Source organism: Mustela nivalis, assembly GCF_964662115.1.
Source record: "Mustela nivalis genome assembly, chromosome: 4".
NCBI lineage: Eukaryota > Metazoa > Chordata > Mammalia > Carnivora > Mustelidae > Mustela > Mustela nivalis.
The window spans coordinates 95,091,558-95,109,594 of record NC_139023.1 but is presented as its reverse complement, the minus strand read 5'-3'; the positions used below and the strand labels follow the sequence as shown (position 1 = coordinate 95,109,594).

The window sequence follows — 18,037 nt, the reverse complement described above, 5'->3', positions numbered from 1 at the left end:
ATGGTAGAGTCTTTCTGGTGTCTTCAGGTGTCCAGTGGCTGTCAGTGATCCTTGGTGTTTGTTCCTTGGCTTGTAGACACATCACTCCAATCTTTGCCTTCCTGTGGCATTTCCCCCTGTGTCTCAAAGAACAGTGTCATTGGAGCTATCCAATGTGATGTCACCTCAGTCCTTAACTTAGATACATCTATAAAAGCCCTATCTCCAAGTTAGGCTCCATTCTTAGGTTCCAAATAGAAGTGAGATTTGTGTGTTGGCGGGGGGGGGGGACGACACTGCTGAACCCACCACACCATCCTAAACTGATCTCTCTTTCTCCTCTCATCTTTTTGGTTCTTAAGGTTGACCAATATCATGCATTTTGTGTTTGACCCTACTGTTATCTGTAGATTGCTATTATTGTTACATCTTGCTTTGTGAGATGTTAAAAAAAATTTTTTGTTGTTTTATTTAATAGATTTTTTTTAAAAAAAAAGATTTTATTCATTGGAATGAGAGAGACAGAGAGAGCACAAGCAGGGGGAGAGGCAGGAAGAGAGGGAGAAGCAGATTCCCCACTGAGCATGGAGCCTAAGATGGGGGACTCAATCCCAGAGCCTAGATCATGACCTTAGATGAAAGCAGACACTTAACCTTCTGAGCCACCTAGGCACCCCATGAGGGAACACTTTAGAGAGGAAAATGTATGTAAGGGTGGGCGGGCACCCTTTAAACAACATAATTTTAAAAACTTTACTCACGTTTTCCTTGGAGCCATCAGATTTACGAATATTTAAACACAGTACAGTTTTTTTCTTTCTTTATGATATATACATTTAAAAGTATTTTTGCATAAATGAAATTGAGCTCGTATTTCATTGATGTGTCACATTTTTACCGTTTTGTGTTAATAAAAACAATAGCTAGCAATTAGTATATCTGGCATTTGATTACACATTCTTATGTTATTTAATTCATACACCTACTGTGTGAGATAGATTATTAGTATCATTCCCATTTACTAGTTGTGGGAACTGAGGCTCTGGAAGATTAACAGGCCAGTAAATAACAGAATTAAAATTTGAAGCCAGGTCTATCTAATTCTGAGAACTCAACTTTTAATTAATACTCTGTGGAGCCTAACTTATTCTGCTAAAACTCTGTAAAAATCTGATGGTGTCACTGAAGAAGCCATGAAAATATTTTTAATGATGAGACTTGTAAGTGTCAAATGTTAAATGCATTGTCTTTGAGAGAAAAATCAAATGGTGAATAAATGATATCTCCATTCATTGGAAGGTCTTTTTTTTTTTAAAAAATCTATCATTAGCTTTAAGTAATTTAGACAGCTAATAACCCTTTAATGTATATCTGAGATCTTAAGATCATATATATAAGCAGTGAAATGTCAGAGACCTATCCTTTTTTTTTTGAGACATATCCTTCTTATAATTCCTTAGTGTTGTACCTTTATAAATTAGTGTTGATTTAGAACAATTACTTGAAACAAATGAGAATATAATAATGAATTTTTAACTTAGTTATAGGAATGAAGTTGTCCTTCAAGTTGTCCTTTACATAGGTCATCAGGTTTAAAGTGTGTCATTAATGTCTCAAAAAGTTATCAAAAACAGTTTCTCTCAGCCGTATTATTTCTCCATGTCAGTATGTTAATGGCGTATAGCACGTCTGTGAATGAGATATTACTTATTCAGTTACCTGAAAAAGATATTTGTGAAAGTATTCTATTCCTAATCACAGGCAGGGAATGTACCTTAGCATTTGGGCTTCTGAATATGAACTACCACACTTAGTCATTGCTTTCTGCCACTACCTGATTACTTAATTCTCTTTTTTCCCCTGTTGTTCACCTTTGGGAAGCCACCTAGTTTCCAACAAAACATCCTTTTTATGCTCAGATATCTTTAAAATTGAATTCCAGGTTTCTTGAAATGTCACAATCTGCTCACTTCGTTCTAGTGTTCTTTCCCTAATGTGCATATCTTGTTAATCTTATAAATCATATCCCTCCACATACTATATCACATATTTGTTTTAGAGCAGTAGATATTTCTTGTTGTTGTTGTTAAGATCTTGTTTATTTGTTCAAGATAGAGATAGCGAGAGAAAGCATGAGTCGGGGGGCAGGGAGAGGGAGAAGCAGACTCCTCATTGAGCAGAGAACCTGAGGGAGGGCTCCATCTCAGCACCCTGGAATCATGACCTGAGCTGAAAGCAGACGCTTAACTGACTGAGCCACCCAGGTGCCCCGAGCAGTAGATATTTCTTAGCATATTGCCAATGACATGAAGAGATTGTTAATGCCGGACATTAGGTACGAAATTATTGGAACTATGTCTAGAAGTTCAGTAGTCTACATAGTAGAATAAGTTAAATAATATAGCTATAAACCAGCTATGGCAACAAAGAAATGAATAAAGAAAACTGACTGATATTAAGAGAATTACAATTCAGGTCATTTCTTTTTTTCTTGATAAGCAATAGAAAAATGGGCCAAATATTGTTTCTTTGAGTTTTAGCACTTCATGGTTGCATGTGTTTTTTATTGGGTGTGTGGTGTTTTGGTGATGTAAGTGCTTTTCTGACATTTTTTTCCACGATCTTCGCCCTATTTTGTAGTTAATACGACATTCAACAAATAATCCTTCCTCCGTCTTCCTCTGATTGCTTCAAGGTGACGACACAATGACAGGGGATGGGGGAGAATACCTTCGGCCCGAGGATCTGAAAGAACTAGGCGACGACTCGCTACCCAGCAGTCAGTTCCTGGATGGCATGAATTACCTGCGGTACAGCTTGGAGGGAGCCCGCTCCGACAGGTAGTCCCCTAGTCCTGACCCTTGGTACCAGCCAGAGGGCAATGCGACCCTTTTTCATGATGATAATTTAAAAAAATAGACATAATTAAGGATACTTAATAGGTACTGCACCCTTGAGCAACTTGAAGTGCCTATTTTAAAGAGCAGGAAACGGAGGGCTAGAGAGTTTAAGTGACAGTAAAAGCCAGACAACTAGTAAGAAGCAGAGCAATAAGTAAAGAGCTCTCTACATTTCAGTATAGTGTTTGTAATCATTTATCACTTTTTTCTCAGGCGAATAAAAAGGACCATTTTACCTTACGGGTATTTTTGTTAGTGGTACAGACTCTGTGACTGAAAGGGTGTTGTGAAGAAGGATGAAAAAGAAACAAATTCAGAAGCAAAGTGCCTGAAATTGACTTTCATAAGAAAGAATTAGACCCAAATCCTCCAAGATCTTGAATACAAAAGCAATCTGAGCAAAATCTGAAGGAGCACAGGTTTTATAGGCAAATCTGAAAAGGTTTATGTCATATTCTGCAGTATAAAATTTTTGATTATTACCCAACTGGTGTTTGTTATTTTTTGAGGCAAGCTGAATAAGAACATTCCATGGTACTTCATCAAAAGATTGACTGCCGATTTAGGTTAACATATGGCTGTCCGTGTAGTGTGAAGTTTTTCACTAGTCAGTAATCATAGGTTTGCAGTTTTCATCTTGGCTGTATTCTAAGCTGTAGTTAACATATTTGTAGTCTAAGAAATATATACCTTAAAGTGTAGTTAATTCTAAATGGATAATTAGCAAAAACAAATTTTTCTTGGAGTTTTCCAATGAACATCAATGCCTCTTCCCTACTTCCTTCTTTCTTTCTTTTTTTCTTTTTCTTTTTCTTTTCTTCTTCTTTTTTTTTTTTTTTTTTAATAATTCAGTGTGCATATAATAAGTACCTTTCTGGGCTGGCTTGTGGTAGGTGCTAGAGGTACAGACATGACCGGACTTGAAAGCTAAAATCATAGTTTGATGGCATGTGAGAGAAACTAGGCTAGTAGTATCCACAGAGTATAACTAAAGCCCCAGGGCTCAGGCTTTCTAGAGGAGATGGGCTCAAACTGAGACAAAGTGATGGGTAATGATGGTGAGGAAAAGGTGGAGAGGGCATTCAAGCTTTAATGAGATCTTGAGCAAAGGCTCATGGTATATGAGAGAAGGAACAGCACAGTTTTGGTAGAGCATAATGTGAAGGAGGGGAGAGCTCGTCTGCGTTTTGGATGGCTCCCTCTGACTATACACTAAAAGGATAAGTTTTAGAGAGAATTGTCAAAGGGCCAAACCTGGCAGTTACAAGCATCTGAAAATCTATGGCAGGAATATTAGCTGAAGCTGTTAAGAGAAGACTTGACCTTTAACCTTAGTGGTAGCAATCATGGAGAGAATTTGGGAAATGACAAATTTGAGAGCATATCTGTGCGGTAAAAGTAGCCAGATTTGGTGATGGATTTCATGGGATGGGTGAAAAAGAAGAAGAATGTTTGATTGACCCTTTGGCTTCAATGACGTAGATGGAGGGTGGTCTTTGGAGTCAAGAGACAGAAGAGGAAGCCACTTGAGGTGAAAGTTGGGGGGACTGGTGACGGGACCGTTTTTTTTATATACTGGGTTCTGACAGACAGGTAGACTGAGGCATCACTAAAATTTCTAGGAAAAGATTTCAAATTTGGAGAACATGAAATATATGGCCTTAAACAAAGTCATAATAATCTATAAATAATCACATCACTGTCAGAGGGGAAAAAAACCCTTCATTTCCAGCATGGTCTATTTTATTAAGTTCTTGATCTGATCCTTTTTTCTTCTTTGAAAGTACTAGGTTATGGAAGATTTAGAACAATACTTTCCATAAAACAGGGTCCATGGTTTGATGATTCTGCTTAAACTGAACACTTACCAGCATGTAAAGATGGTGTATGGAACAAACAAACCATGGTCTGTTCTCCAGGTCCTCACTAGCATTTCTAGAACCCCAGATTGTATTCATGATCTCCAACATGGAATTACAAGCAACATCTCATTTTCATGGATTTCTTGTTTCACTGATTTTTTAAAAAAAATTTCTTTATGCAATTCAATCGGAGTTTTCTTTTTTTGGTAACCATTTTTACTTTTCGTTATTTATTTGGTATGCTTTCAATAGTACCATGCCCAGGTAGGTATTAAATAGCATGAAAACACTGTGACACTTCCTGGATACATCCACATTTCCCTGCTCACTGTGCAATGTGCGTAGTGTGTGTGTGTGTGTGTGTGTGTGTGTATGTGTTGGCAGGAGGTGCTTATATTCTAGAATTATGGATTTGTTCTCAAATTAGGATTTTTAGCTATTGAATTGATAGCTGAGTTAGAAGGGTGAATATATTACCAGAATACAAGTCTGTGACAAGACTCTGGCCTTTTACTGTCACAGCCCCACCTTGTGGTTGATAAAACATTAGCATGGCTTCCCCAAAGGAACCTAAGTCTGTGTATGGTTAGAATGGTAGAAGAACTATTCTGATGCCTAAATTTTACATGAATGCAGGAGAACAAAAATATGAATAATTTAATGTAAATTGATAAAAATATATCCAAGTTCTTATTATTTAGATTTGATGTTCATTTAATTATTGCTTACAAATTAAATTTAGTGTAAAATGCTAAGTATCAATGGGCCACAGAAGCTTTTCCATGCATTAAGCAATTGAAATTTTTAGATATTTACTAGTTTAATGAGGTTCAAAAGCTTCATTAATTAAAACTCTAATACCACAGCTTACTAAGATAGTGATTATTACATTTTTGATGAAATTACAGACTGCCTATTATGTGTCCATAAAGTAGTTTACTGTAGTGCAGAGAATTAAAATTTAAGACCATAACTTTTGGCATAGTCCTTCATTGAACAGCACATGCAGACTTCTATAGATATGTGTTATTATGAATTTATTAACTGAATGGGATGACCTCTGACTTAATGAACAAGAAATGTTTTGGATCATAAAATATTTAACCTTGTTTCTGATGTTTTAAGTCAGGATAGAAAATTTTTTACTCAGAGACTTGACTTATTCCCAATGTTTCTGCTGATCATTATTCCATTACAGTAATTTCTCTACTGCTGGAATATTCTAACTTTATTTATTTAAGCAGATTCTATATATATAAGAGAAAAGGGCAGTTAGAAACTATAAAATTGATTAAACATTCAATTAGCATTTTAGAAGGCAGTAAACAGTAAGCCAGAAACACAGCAGTAGAGATAGTTAGGCATAGTTCCAACTCATCCCTTCTCCCTGGCTCCCTCTCTTCCCAACTTTTCTCACTCCCTGTCTTCAGATCCTAATATTTTTCTCTCTCTACCCTAATCTCCTTTTTGGTTGTAAGTCAGCTCTTTCTTTTTTTCCTTCTCCCTTCTCTTTCTTTTCTTTCTTTCCTGTTGGGACTTTAAGAAGGACAAAAAAATAACAACAATACCCCCTTCCCCCTCCTGATTCAAACCAATTGAGAGAGAGACCTGGGTATCAGGTAGATAAATATCAAAAATCCACCTTTATTATTGGCATATTGGTTGCAAAATACAGCTCTGCGCTTAGAGCCAAACAAGCTCTTTCATACCTCATTCCTACAGAGACAGACATCCACCCAGCTATGGTCTCTCCCCAAAAGTGGCAGTTGGGACCTGGCTGCGTTTTTTCCAAGTTAAGACCTTTGCAGTGGTGGCAGTTATGTCACGAGGCAGTTACGTCAGTGACTGGGTCTCTACTTGCTGTTGTGAGCGGACATGTCTAGTCCTATACCTCAGTGCCTCTTGCTCCTTTTGCACTGTTTATCCCTATCAATTTAAAACCTTTGCATGTAAAAAGTTACAGTTTGGATTTTTAATCCTAAAGCCACAGACAGAGATTCAAGTTTAGGCCAGAGTCAGTCCTACCAGCCTGCAGCCTGTTCATGAAGTGCACCATCAAAACCCAACTGCACACCTGTAAAACCAGCCCCAATATCGATCAGCTGCCAAGACTGAAAGCCCTGCAGTTGGGTACAAGAAGACATCTGGGTGGCCCCAGCCTTGGCTTCTGGAGTCTCAGTCTTCTCTAAGACCCTGTAAAACATAAAATTGTGAGTTACCAAGTTAGATTTAGATTTCATTTCATTATAAGCTAAGGTTTGTACAGGATCAGTCAGCTCCTTTAATTCATGTCACTTGCCTTCTAATATTCCAGATCTGTTTTGGGGACATAAGAACTACAGCTAGGGGTGCCTGAGTGGCTCAGTCGGTTAGGCGACCTCACCTTCTGCTCAGGTGACGGAGTCCCAGGATTCAGTCCACATCAGGCTCTCTGCTCAGCAGGGATTCTGCTTCTCCCTCTGACCTTCCCCAAATCTCATGCTCACTCTCTCTCTCAAATAAATAATAATAATATTAGAAACATTTCTTAAAAATATTTATTTAAAAAAAAAACTACAGCAGAATAGGAAGGAGAAGGCCCTCAATTATTATGAATTATCTACCAAATGATGATTTCCTCAAAGATAATGGAAGTTGGCTATATTGACACCTCATAAAAATGACAGTATACAGCTTATATTAGGTCTATTTGAAAAATGAGTTTAGCTTCTACTAAGAAATATGCTAACCAGACACTTAGTCCATAATTCTACAGTGCTTCACTGGCCAAATACCCACTAGCTGAAAGTAAATGAAACTTTGCTTCTATAAATATTGTGAAAGCTTGCATATCTTTTTCCCTATGGGCTTTGGGCTACTATTTTGAATGTGGATATTTAATTCCTGGACCAATACGAATAAAATACAGCTTCTGTGAGACATCAGTCTATTTGTCATTTGATCGTACAAATTAAGAAGGAATGAATTGCACTTATGCAAATGTCAGGTTTTGCCCATCACATTTGCATCTGTAATTCAGAACTTGGAAATTCCGACGTATCCAAAATATAAACCCTTGATTCCCAAGGCCTAAATCCCATGTTGAAGCCAAGCCTCGTTTTCGGTTGTGTCTCTGGCAGTTTGTTTCTGTGCTGACAGATGTGTTTGTGTCCTGGGCTGGTGCGTAGACTCAGTTTCTTGCGCTCTTGCATCTTATTGCCACAGCAACCAGCACTCTGTGTGCCTCACTCACCACACAGAGGACGTGCAAAGGGAACAATGCCGCCCTTTGAAATAGCGTTGTTGGAGACACCAGAGACAAACAAGAGGAACTCCACTTCCGCAGGAAGCATGCCTCTGGCCGCAGTTCATTTCACTCTGTACCTTCCAGGGGAATGCACCCGCGGGCAGTCGCTCGCAGTTGGACAGGAGGGGAATGAGGCATGCAGAGAATGGAAAATGAGCAAAGAGGAAACCCGTGCTTTCTTTCTGTGCTCTCTGAGGGTGGTCTCGTTCCCCCTCTTCATATTTTTCTTAGTTGCAGGGAGGTTAACGTTTAACACAGACTGAACCAGTCTATTCTGGCATAATTTCCTGTGTGAATCTCTGGTCCTGGCAGTAAGTGAGCTAGAGTTTGCTGGTTTCAGACATTTCTGGGAAGAAAAGAAATCAGATTAGAAGTATCAAATTTTAACTTCTGGATTCCCTTGTGCCCTTGCCATTGAGTGCTAGGAACCAGTCAAAAGATGTGTTCCTTTAGTTGTTGGACAGAGAGGTAGGGTGACACAGAGACCTGTGTTTCCTTCTCCCATGGTTGCAATTCGTGGCCCCCTGGAAGTTGCACCGTTAGCTAATAGCGCGCTTTTTTCACTCTCCTGCTCGGCTCATCCTTCCATCCTCCCAACCCTGCTCCTGCTGTTGGTATATGACCATGGCCTCCTGCCAACCTACCAGCCTCCGATCCTTCAGTTCCGACAGGTCTCACACCCTGAGCCATGCCTCTTACCTGAGGGACAGTGCCATGATTGACGACACAGTTGTCATCCCCAGTCACCAGGTATGTGACTTTTTACTTTGACGTTTCAGCTTTCCGGAGAGCTTTCCGACGGTACCTGTTGCGGGAAATGTCCAGAGAAAGTTTTTCTGTCTGAAAGGAAATTGTCTTAATTCAGTTGACAAGCTGGGATAAGAGTTGGAGGGCTTTTCTCAAGCGATATCTATACGCGGCTTGTTACTTCAGCTAGACTGAATTCTTCTGTGGAGGTTAGATGTGAAAATGAATGTCTTTCTAAAAATCTCTGGTAAAGGAAAAAGTGAGATAGGGTGCATTGAAGGTAGGAAGTGAAAGGTACCTGTGAAAATATACCTTGTATTTAAAATTGTTATCTGTTATCAGAAAACCATTAGAGATTGTTATGGAATATTTTAATCTTAGATGTGATTTTTATCAGTTTTGGCTGGTTAGATGTAGGGAAGTAGATGGGAATACCTGCCCTTTGCTATGATGACTACACAAATGTGGTCTTATGTCATTAGTATAATTTAAATAGCAACGTGTTATAAAAGATACATTTTAATGGCTCGGTCTTCTATTTTTAAATGAAAAGATGGTAATATCACCTTCCTGTGATACCACTTTTAGAGTTCATTATATTTTATTTAAGTGAAGGAAAGTATTTTTATTAAATCCAGTGCTCTCTGTATTTAGGTGTCAACTCTAGCCAAGGAGGCAGAAAGGAATTCTTACCGTCTCAGCTGGGGCACTGAGAACTTAGACAACGTGGCTCTTTCTTCCAGCCCTATTCATTCAGGGTGAGTAAATCAATATTATGTATCCAGATCAAGAGGTAAAAAGAGATGAGCGTGAAAATAACAGCTTTGTCCAGTAGCTTTAGCTGATGGCTAGCTTACAGGGGAAGTGACCTTTGTTTAAACTTGTAAATAACAAAGTTTTATCCAGTGTGGACTCTACCTACACAAATGAACCAGCAAAAAAGGTTGAAGTCAGCATAGAAAAACTGACTGTTGTTTTAAAATAACTAGTAGAATTGCATCAGACAGCTTGCTCACTAACCAGAATAAACCAGTGGCCTCCTTACTGCACACATTTTGTCTTAAAGACACCTTAGAAAGAGGATCAGGATCATTTGGTTTCTAGAAAGTTCTATGTACTAAGATTAACTGACTAGTTTAATAAATGCCTTTTCTCACATATCTGTGCATTTAAAATAATGATTATGGAAGTTTGAATCACACAAATATATAGAGGAGTTCATATGCTGTTTGAAGTAGAGATACATCAAACAAGATGACTTAGCTTCTCAGCCACCTTCTAAAAAGTCATCCAGGTAATATGTATATCACTACTAAAGAAATGCTGCCTGTTCATATAAACTCATGAAAAAGTAGGATTTTGAGTTAATAATTTTAAACATACTTAAAGAGGTTTATAAGGTGTAAGAATTCAATTATGCAGAAAATAATTTTCTTAAGGAGTTTCAAATTGTAATCTTCTTGACAATTGGGTTTTCCCTGACATTTTGGTAGTTTCAACCTGTGTAGTAATTTTATTATTAGATACAAACTTTGAAAATTGTTTTTACTTAATCACTGTCATTTTCCTTTTTAAAAAGCCCCACTTTTATTTTATCTGTGCAGTACTTCGATTTAACTTACTATCCCAAACTGTTTGTCCGTAATCCCCAGAACTAATTTGAGTGGTAAATAGATCCTTTCTTGTTTTTATTATTCTAAAATATTTTCTCAGAAAAACATTTAAAGATACTTGTCACTGGAAATTTGGGACCTTTTAGTCTAATTTTCTACTATAGGCTCCTTGAATATAAAATTAGTAATATAGATACTGAAATTAATCATAATATTCTTTTCTTTGTTAAATAAGTAAAAGCCAGTATCCTGATGCAAGAGTCATTTCAAGGGAATAAAAACCAAGTTAAACCTCATCCAAATTTACTAACATATTTTTAGTTATAAAATGAAATAATTAAAATCTGACATCTGTACATTATTCTAAAAGCATAACATTGCATTATGCTACTAAATTTCTCAACCATCCTTAAGCGGAAAAGAGGCTTGGACCTACAGTATCAGAGGATAATAGAATCTAGAAACCATAATAAAATATTTGAAGACTATATCGAGCCTACAAAGTGACAAGATTATTTTAGGCAAAGTGTGATTAATTATCAGTAGCCGAATTTGCAAGAGTCAAGGTGTTAAGTGATAATCCTTCAGTTTTCAAAATAAATACTTTACTTTAAAAAAGGAATTTCTTAGAATCTTTTAACTGCTGAAGGGCAATAAAATACTCAGCTTAAGTACATCAATATGCAAACTGATTGTATAAAATTAGATAAATGCATAAGCAATTCTAGTTGATAATGATGAGATAAGAGCATCCAGTGGTTAGAAGTTAACCACTTGTTGAGATAAGGGTCTTTAAACTCTTCATCTGTCATACACCAATTTTTTTATAAACTTCAAATATGACTACTGATTGTAAATAACTTCAACTCTGGCTGTACATTAGAATCACCTTGGAGCTTTAAAAAACGTACCCAGGCCCCAACTCAAACCAATTACAACCAAATCTCTGTTGCTGGGGCCTTACCACGGGCATTTTCTACAATCACCAGTAGTCCAAATATGTGTGTTTTATGTATTTGCCACACCATTAGAAAGGAACAAATTTGCTTGATAAAGCTTTGATTGTTGGGGAGATCTAGGTAATTAACGTATACCTAGTTCTTTCAAAAAAAATTTTTTTTAATCACTTCTATTCACTTATTTGTTCTTCCCACATTGTTGAATTCTACAAAGTACCAAACGTTGTGCTGGGCAGTAAGGAAAACAGATAAGCAAGATCTAGCCCTTATTTTTAAGAAACACACCTCTCTGTAGTTGGAAGATGATCCGTGGGAGAGAGATAACATGGTGGTTAAGAGTGTGCTTTGGGGTTAGACCAGTCCTGACCCTGACACTCTACAGTATGTGAAACTGGGCAGGTTCTGTAAAACATCTGAGTTTGTTATATTATGGACCTCATAGAGGAGGTTTGTGGATTAAATGCTTCTTAAATAATTAGCATTTTTCCTAGAAAGAGTAAGTGCTCAATAGATTATAGCCATTAGTATTTATACAACCCTCATATACATCTTCCAGATCCTTCACCAATTCCAAATCAGTTAAGCAGAATGTATTCTGAATCCTCTAAATGACAATACCACTATAGTACAATTTATAATAGTAACGTTTAACCTGTTATTTTTATCAAGCAATCTGTCACCTAGCGGGGCCTCTAGAATTTGAACACAGTGCAACAGATGACTCTAATGGGATGAATACTTATGTTGAAAACACAAGGATTTTGAGTGTCATGGTGTTTGAAAGCTACTTGTTCATTATACATGACACACCTGTGTAGTAGTAGTTTTTATGTATTTTTTAAGGAACTAAGTTTTTCCTTAATTAATTTGGAGAATTTTTAAGCCACTTCAAAATCTGCCCAAAATGTAAGAAATAAATTATTTTTAGACAGAGGAGATAACAAAGTCAGCTTTTTTATGCACATGCTATTGAGTTTGTGGATAATGTTCTATTTGATCCCATAAAGGGATTTTTGAGAAATTGAAGACACAACTTTTACCAATAAGCAGTATTAGTAATTTTATTTTTCCAATGACTAATTGTCCATGACTACAAAAGAGTAGGTATCAGTGCTTAAAAAAAAAATCTGTTCTGCCCAATATATACAGCCAACATCCGGCCAAAGAAAGGCTGACAGTAAAAATTTTTGGTTTTGTTCTTTGGATTATTCACTGATTCACAATCTAATCAATAGTCATTTCTAGCATCCCAGTCATGATCATACCAACATAAGCGCGGGCAAGAATTTGAATTTTAAAATTCTTCTCCATTTCAGACACGCATAATGAATTAACAAATGAAAGGCACAATTTCTAGTAATAGTTTTGTAATTCATTTTAAATGTTATTATTTCAGTGGTGTTATTTTTATAGTTCCTTAATGCCAGCCAAGTGCCAACAATTAAATGCCACTTCATGATGTTATGTTACAAAATATAGTAACTAGAAGTCCATAAGAAAGTGATCTTTTAAAGGACTTCTTTTTCATAAAAACATGTTGACAATTACGCTGTGAACCTAAAGCTACTCGAAAAAAATAAAAGCAGTTTAAAAAAACCTGTGAAGGCAGTTGGCTCAAACAGTGGAACTTGATCTTAGAAAATCAAGAAAGTCAAGACCGTTTCCCATTTTACAGTATTAATATTTATCACCTACCTAGATCAGTTAATTTAGTTGTTTATGTATTTCAAACACCCTAGTTTTTTTAAGGCACAGGAAGGTAAATTCCTTTGGATGAAGAAAATTATTATTATTTGTTAAGATTTTATTTATTTATTTGAGAGAGAGAATGAATGTGCATGAAAGGGGGAAGGGCAGAGGGAGAAGCAGACCCCTTGCTGAGCAGGGAGCCTTATACCAGGCTCCATCCCAGAATTCCAGGATCATGACCTGAGCCAAAGGCAGTCACTTAACCCACTGAGCCACCCAGGCACCCCAAGGAAATTATTCTTTAAGTGTCAAAACAAGTGTTTTGTAAGGTTGGATTTCTGGTCCATGAAGCATGTATCCTTTTGTATATTGTCAGGTGCTGAAAATACAAGTGAATTGTATGAAAACTTAGGGAGCGTTTTGCAGAAGAGCAGACTTGGGCAGAAGAGGCATGAAAGGACTGTAAAGTGGGATTAGACAATATGATTAGTGAGGACGGCAAAGCACAAAGCAGGGAATGAAGGTCTTAAGAAAAGCCCTCTTTGCATAGTTTTTTGTTACGTACTGTAGGTAATTCATGTTACCTGCTCTACCTTAGAGTAAATGCTACTGTTTGTGATTGAGGCTATTCTTTAAATTGTGCCCCTTTTGTTTGCATTTCTTTGGTAGAAGCCCAAAAGGGCGTTACCGTTATTTTGAACGTATTAAAAAAAGGATGAGCGAAAAGTTTGGAGACAAACTATGCCCATCAAATAGAAGACTCTGGGATGTTCATTGTAAGAACCCTTGATGTTTTGTAACCTTGTAGACCCTTAAACTTGGTCACATGGCCTCCGCAAGCCGGTACTGAATAAGGCTACAAATCCAAATCCAGAGATTTTATCATATCCCCAGGTCCCTCAGCTGGGAGTCACCGTGAACCCCCATACCTTGCTCTTCTCTCCGCATTTGCATAGAACTATATCTCATTTGTATTTCCATCTTTTTTTCAATGAATACTGTATTGGTGTATAAGTAATATATTTCGGTTGAAAGTCACTTCTGATTTCCTTCTTTATATTTCACTTTATCCATTCCTTCTCTGTGCTGAAGTATCTGTTCTGTTGCAGCCGCTCCTCTCCATGTCTTGATCGTGACAACAGCAGGTGAACTTCTGCATAATTCCTTCTCTGACCATGTGGCCTCCCCTTCTGCCCCTTTCACCATCTCCTTCTGCATATACCCCATCTCAGGATGCTTTAGTGTGAAGATACCTAGCCAGAGAAAGAGACAGATTTATATTCTCCAAAGCGTGGCCATTGCTGAATTCCCTTTCTCTATGGTGGAAAGAAAGTGGGTCCTTTTTTTTCCTCTCTTTGGAAATTAGGCGGGGTTGCACCAAAATTAATGTAGACCTACTGTGAAGGCCTATTTTGGCCATGGGTCTCCATGTCTCCATTTCTTTTTGTGAGAAAAAGTGCTCCATAGAGCTGAAGAATGTCATTTCCGGAAATTATGCAAATTGGGTGAGCTATTCTAAAGTTCTATTAAAGGTTATGATTTTAAGTGTCACTTAGCAGGGTTTGTTAGCTTTTTTTTTTTTTTAAGCTATATTCTAGGTGACCCAAAGGCTGAAAGTTTATTAATAGTGCCTTTCCTTGCTACTACAGCTTTAAGTGAAACCTTTTGGTATTTTGGAAATTGTGCTATAGGGTGATGCTAGTCAGTGTTCTAAAAATATCTATTCTTTATATTTCAGTAAGATTAGTTTTAAAGGTTCTTATCAGACTGCTGATGCTAGTATTTATTATAAAGTCATGTACCATGATGCTACAGATCATCTACAGATAACACAATTTTTATTTCCCACTTTTGGAAATTTTGTATCCGTCCTTTTACTTTTTCTGAAACACACACTAAATATTATGTCTCTGTACATGAACACAGTGGGTGATAAATAATTGGTGATTTTAACAAACTAGAACCAATTTTTTTCAAAGTGATTTTACATCCGTTTTCAGTCTAAGGAATTCAGAGGATGAGGAAAGAATTAAAGGAATTACAGAGGAAAAAGAACTCATGATGTTTTCTCACATAAACCCAGAAATCAGATTTAATTTAAGGTCCTCTTGCTATGTGTATGTGGATCACTGAAGCACCCTGAAGACTTTTTTTTCCCCACTATTTTCACCCAATAACTAACTCTGAATGCTGTAATCTCCTCCCTGTCCCCACCCCATGGTCCTGAATGAATTAAAAGTAAACCTAAGGATTAGTAACTTTTGGGGTGGAGGACGTTGTCCTCAAAAAACCAGAATCATTGTTTTCTGCTGCCTCCTCTGAAAGCATGTACCTGTTTAGCTAATCAAATTGTGTATTTGCAGGCAAATCATCTGCATAATAATGGTGGACTGCTTTTGCTTTTTATTCTTTTTAAATTGTGATAACACTGTATTCTCACAATTTAGAAAAACGTCAATAAGAATTTCTATTTTGCATGATTGCTGAATTTCCTTTGGAGAGTAAGATACGCAATTAAAGCTGAGTATATTCTGTGATAAATTTTGTCTGTACAGTCTTCAGTCAGTGTTGAGTGCAATGTGTGTACATATTTTCTCCAAAACTGTTCGTTGACTGTTTTAACCGTACAGCAAAAATAATATATTTTTCTTGGAGTAAAAGCAGTTTATTTTCCAAATAAAAATTCTTACAAAGCATCTGATAGTCATGAAACATTTCAGTAGGTTTCCTAACTTTAGTTAACAGGAAATGGCACATAGAATTTTAACACCAGATCACCATAGAGTTTATTTGGCCAAAGTCTCTCATTTTGTGGATGAGAAAATTAGAACTTGAAGACAGGAAGTGACTTGGTTGATGGTACAGCAACAATTCAAGACAGAGATCTATTTAATGGTAGCTGGCATCCAGGAGAGAGCATGGTACTTGCCGGATTTTGTGCTCTGTGATCATAGTACCTTTATAGCTTACTTAACTAGTGAAGTTCATAAACTAGTAAAAATTCCACTGTCACATTAAACTGCTTTAGCAAAGTTCCCAGTTCATTTTAGATATCCGATAAAAGTTAGTTTCTTTCTTTTTTAGGTATTGTATCGCACTGTAATTTTTAAGACACTTGAAACACATAAAATCATCTGGGTGTAGGGCAAGGAAAGTGATGGGAACAAGCATTTATTGAATTATTACTGAATTCTAAATGCTTTTCCCAGGCATGGTTGAATCCTCACTGCACCCCTAGTGGTAATATTATGATTCTCCCTCATCGACAGACAAGGCTTCATTCTTTAAGCTCACAAACAGCAAAGCTGAGCATTAGTCCCTACGTATATCATTTCCTCTGGATGTATTTAATTACATGTTTTTACTTTAATTCCATTTTTCTCCAAATGTTTGCAGGTTTATCTTGTCCCCTTTATAATCTCCTGAAGATATGAGAAAATCACATTTACTTAATCATCTCTAGTATGTGAGCTGATTTATCTCATGACTCATAGCTTCCAGCCCTGCACTTTTTCCTGTGGTACCAAAAAGTAAATGGTCTCTTACAGTCTGTTTTTTACATCGCAGAATAACCTTACTAATTCTACCACCTATCCAAATGGTGAAACCTTCTGATATCCTGGTGTTTTTAATAGAAGTGTTCAAATGCTTACCCAGTTGTATATTATAGACTATTGGGATTGACTAGCATGGTTTATCTAAAAGACATTCCATTAGCACTTGAATCATTATTTCTCTTATTCCCTCTTATTTGAAACAAATCATTCTTTCAGTGTACAATTCTGCATATTCAGCTTTTTTGTTAGTTGTTATTCTGTAATTACATTATTTGAGTCTGATTTCTATGGAGTATTTTCTTGCTGAACTTTCTCTTCATTTTGACAACTAATTTTCAGTTCTTTCCTCTAACCTTTCTGTTTCTCTCTCGACCTCTTTCTCTTTTGCTTTCCTCTCAGCCCTCCAGCTTCTGACTCTCTCTCACTGCCTCTTCCTCCTCTCCATCTCCCGTCGGCTCCTTCTACTCTCCCTTCTTCTCTGGCTAAGGACAATTCTCTTACTAAAACTTGTCACTTTTGTTAGTCTGTTAGTTCCTTTATTAATTGAGAAAGACACAAAGGCTTGTTTTCTTTGGAAATGTGATTTTTCTTTTCTCCGAATTATGCAGATTGACACCTTTCTTTTCCCAACTTGCTGTGAGTGGGTGCAGTGTTTAGGTATTACTTTCCAGATCTAGAGGATGCTGAGACTCTTACAGTTAAATATATCTACTTGCAGATTTCAGTCTTTAAATTCTTTTATTTTGATTTTCCAACATTTTTTCTTTCTTCATGAAATTTTCACTCCTCATGGAATTGTTTCCTCTGTTATATTTGAACTCTTGATTTTGGTTGCTCCCATTTTCTACCAATCATCTGTCAGGGGAAATAAACATATTGAGTCTCTCTTTTTTTCTTTTTTTCATATCGGATCTCTTATTTGGGAGCAGGAAAAGACCTGTAGAAGAAGAATATTTAACATTGAGTGTAGTCCTTCCCAAAGATTCTGCTATTTTTTGAGCTGAAATATCAGTGTAGTAATTTGAATGAGTTCTGACTGGATTGGCTGTCTAGAGTCCAAACAATTAAATTACCTTCAATTTTGCTGCCATTTCTCTTTATTAGAGATAAATATATACAACCTCTTACAACTTGCTCTTTTTATTCTTCCATTCATTCAATTATTCAACAGTTATTTATTGACTGCGTACTACGTGCTCCATGTACATTGTGCTAGGTGCTGGGGGAACATCGGAAGAACAAGGTCATGGCCAGTATGTTACTTACATGGTTCCTGTACGTGGTCATAATTCACTTATTGACCAGGAAGCAAAGTAATTTTGAGTAAGAGCTGCTTGGCAGGAACCATTATGTTTTCACTTTCAGTATCCTTAGTTCCATGCAGGGCACCCACCAATACGAGGGTAACAAACATTGCATGCTTCTCGGACAGGGGAAGGGAAATT

General features: G+C 36.9%; 1 protein-coding gene across 50 annotated transcripts in view; it reads left to right on the top strand.

Moving 5' to 3' along the window:
* The window catches only part of ANK2 (ankyrin 2), a 661,731-nt gene that overhangs the window by 592,011 nt on the left and 51,683 nt on the right, over positions 1–18,037 (top strand). For 24 of the 50 annotated variants that reach the window (XM_082727904.1, XM_082727928.1, XM_082727940.1 and 21 more), the window contains 3 exons: positions 2,675–2,819; positions 8,675–8,777; positions 9,429–9,532. In XM_082727904.1, coding sequence (XP_082584030.1) covers positions 2,675–2,819; positions 8,675–8,777; positions 9,429–9,532 — 352 coding nt within the window. Of the gene's footprint in view, positions 1–2,674; positions 2,820–8,674; positions 8,778–9,428; positions 9,533–14,144; positions 14,181–18,037 lie in introns of all 50 variants that reach the window. The other 26 variants (XM_082727947.1, XM_082727901.1, XM_082727946.1 and 23 more) reach the window with 3 other exon arrangements.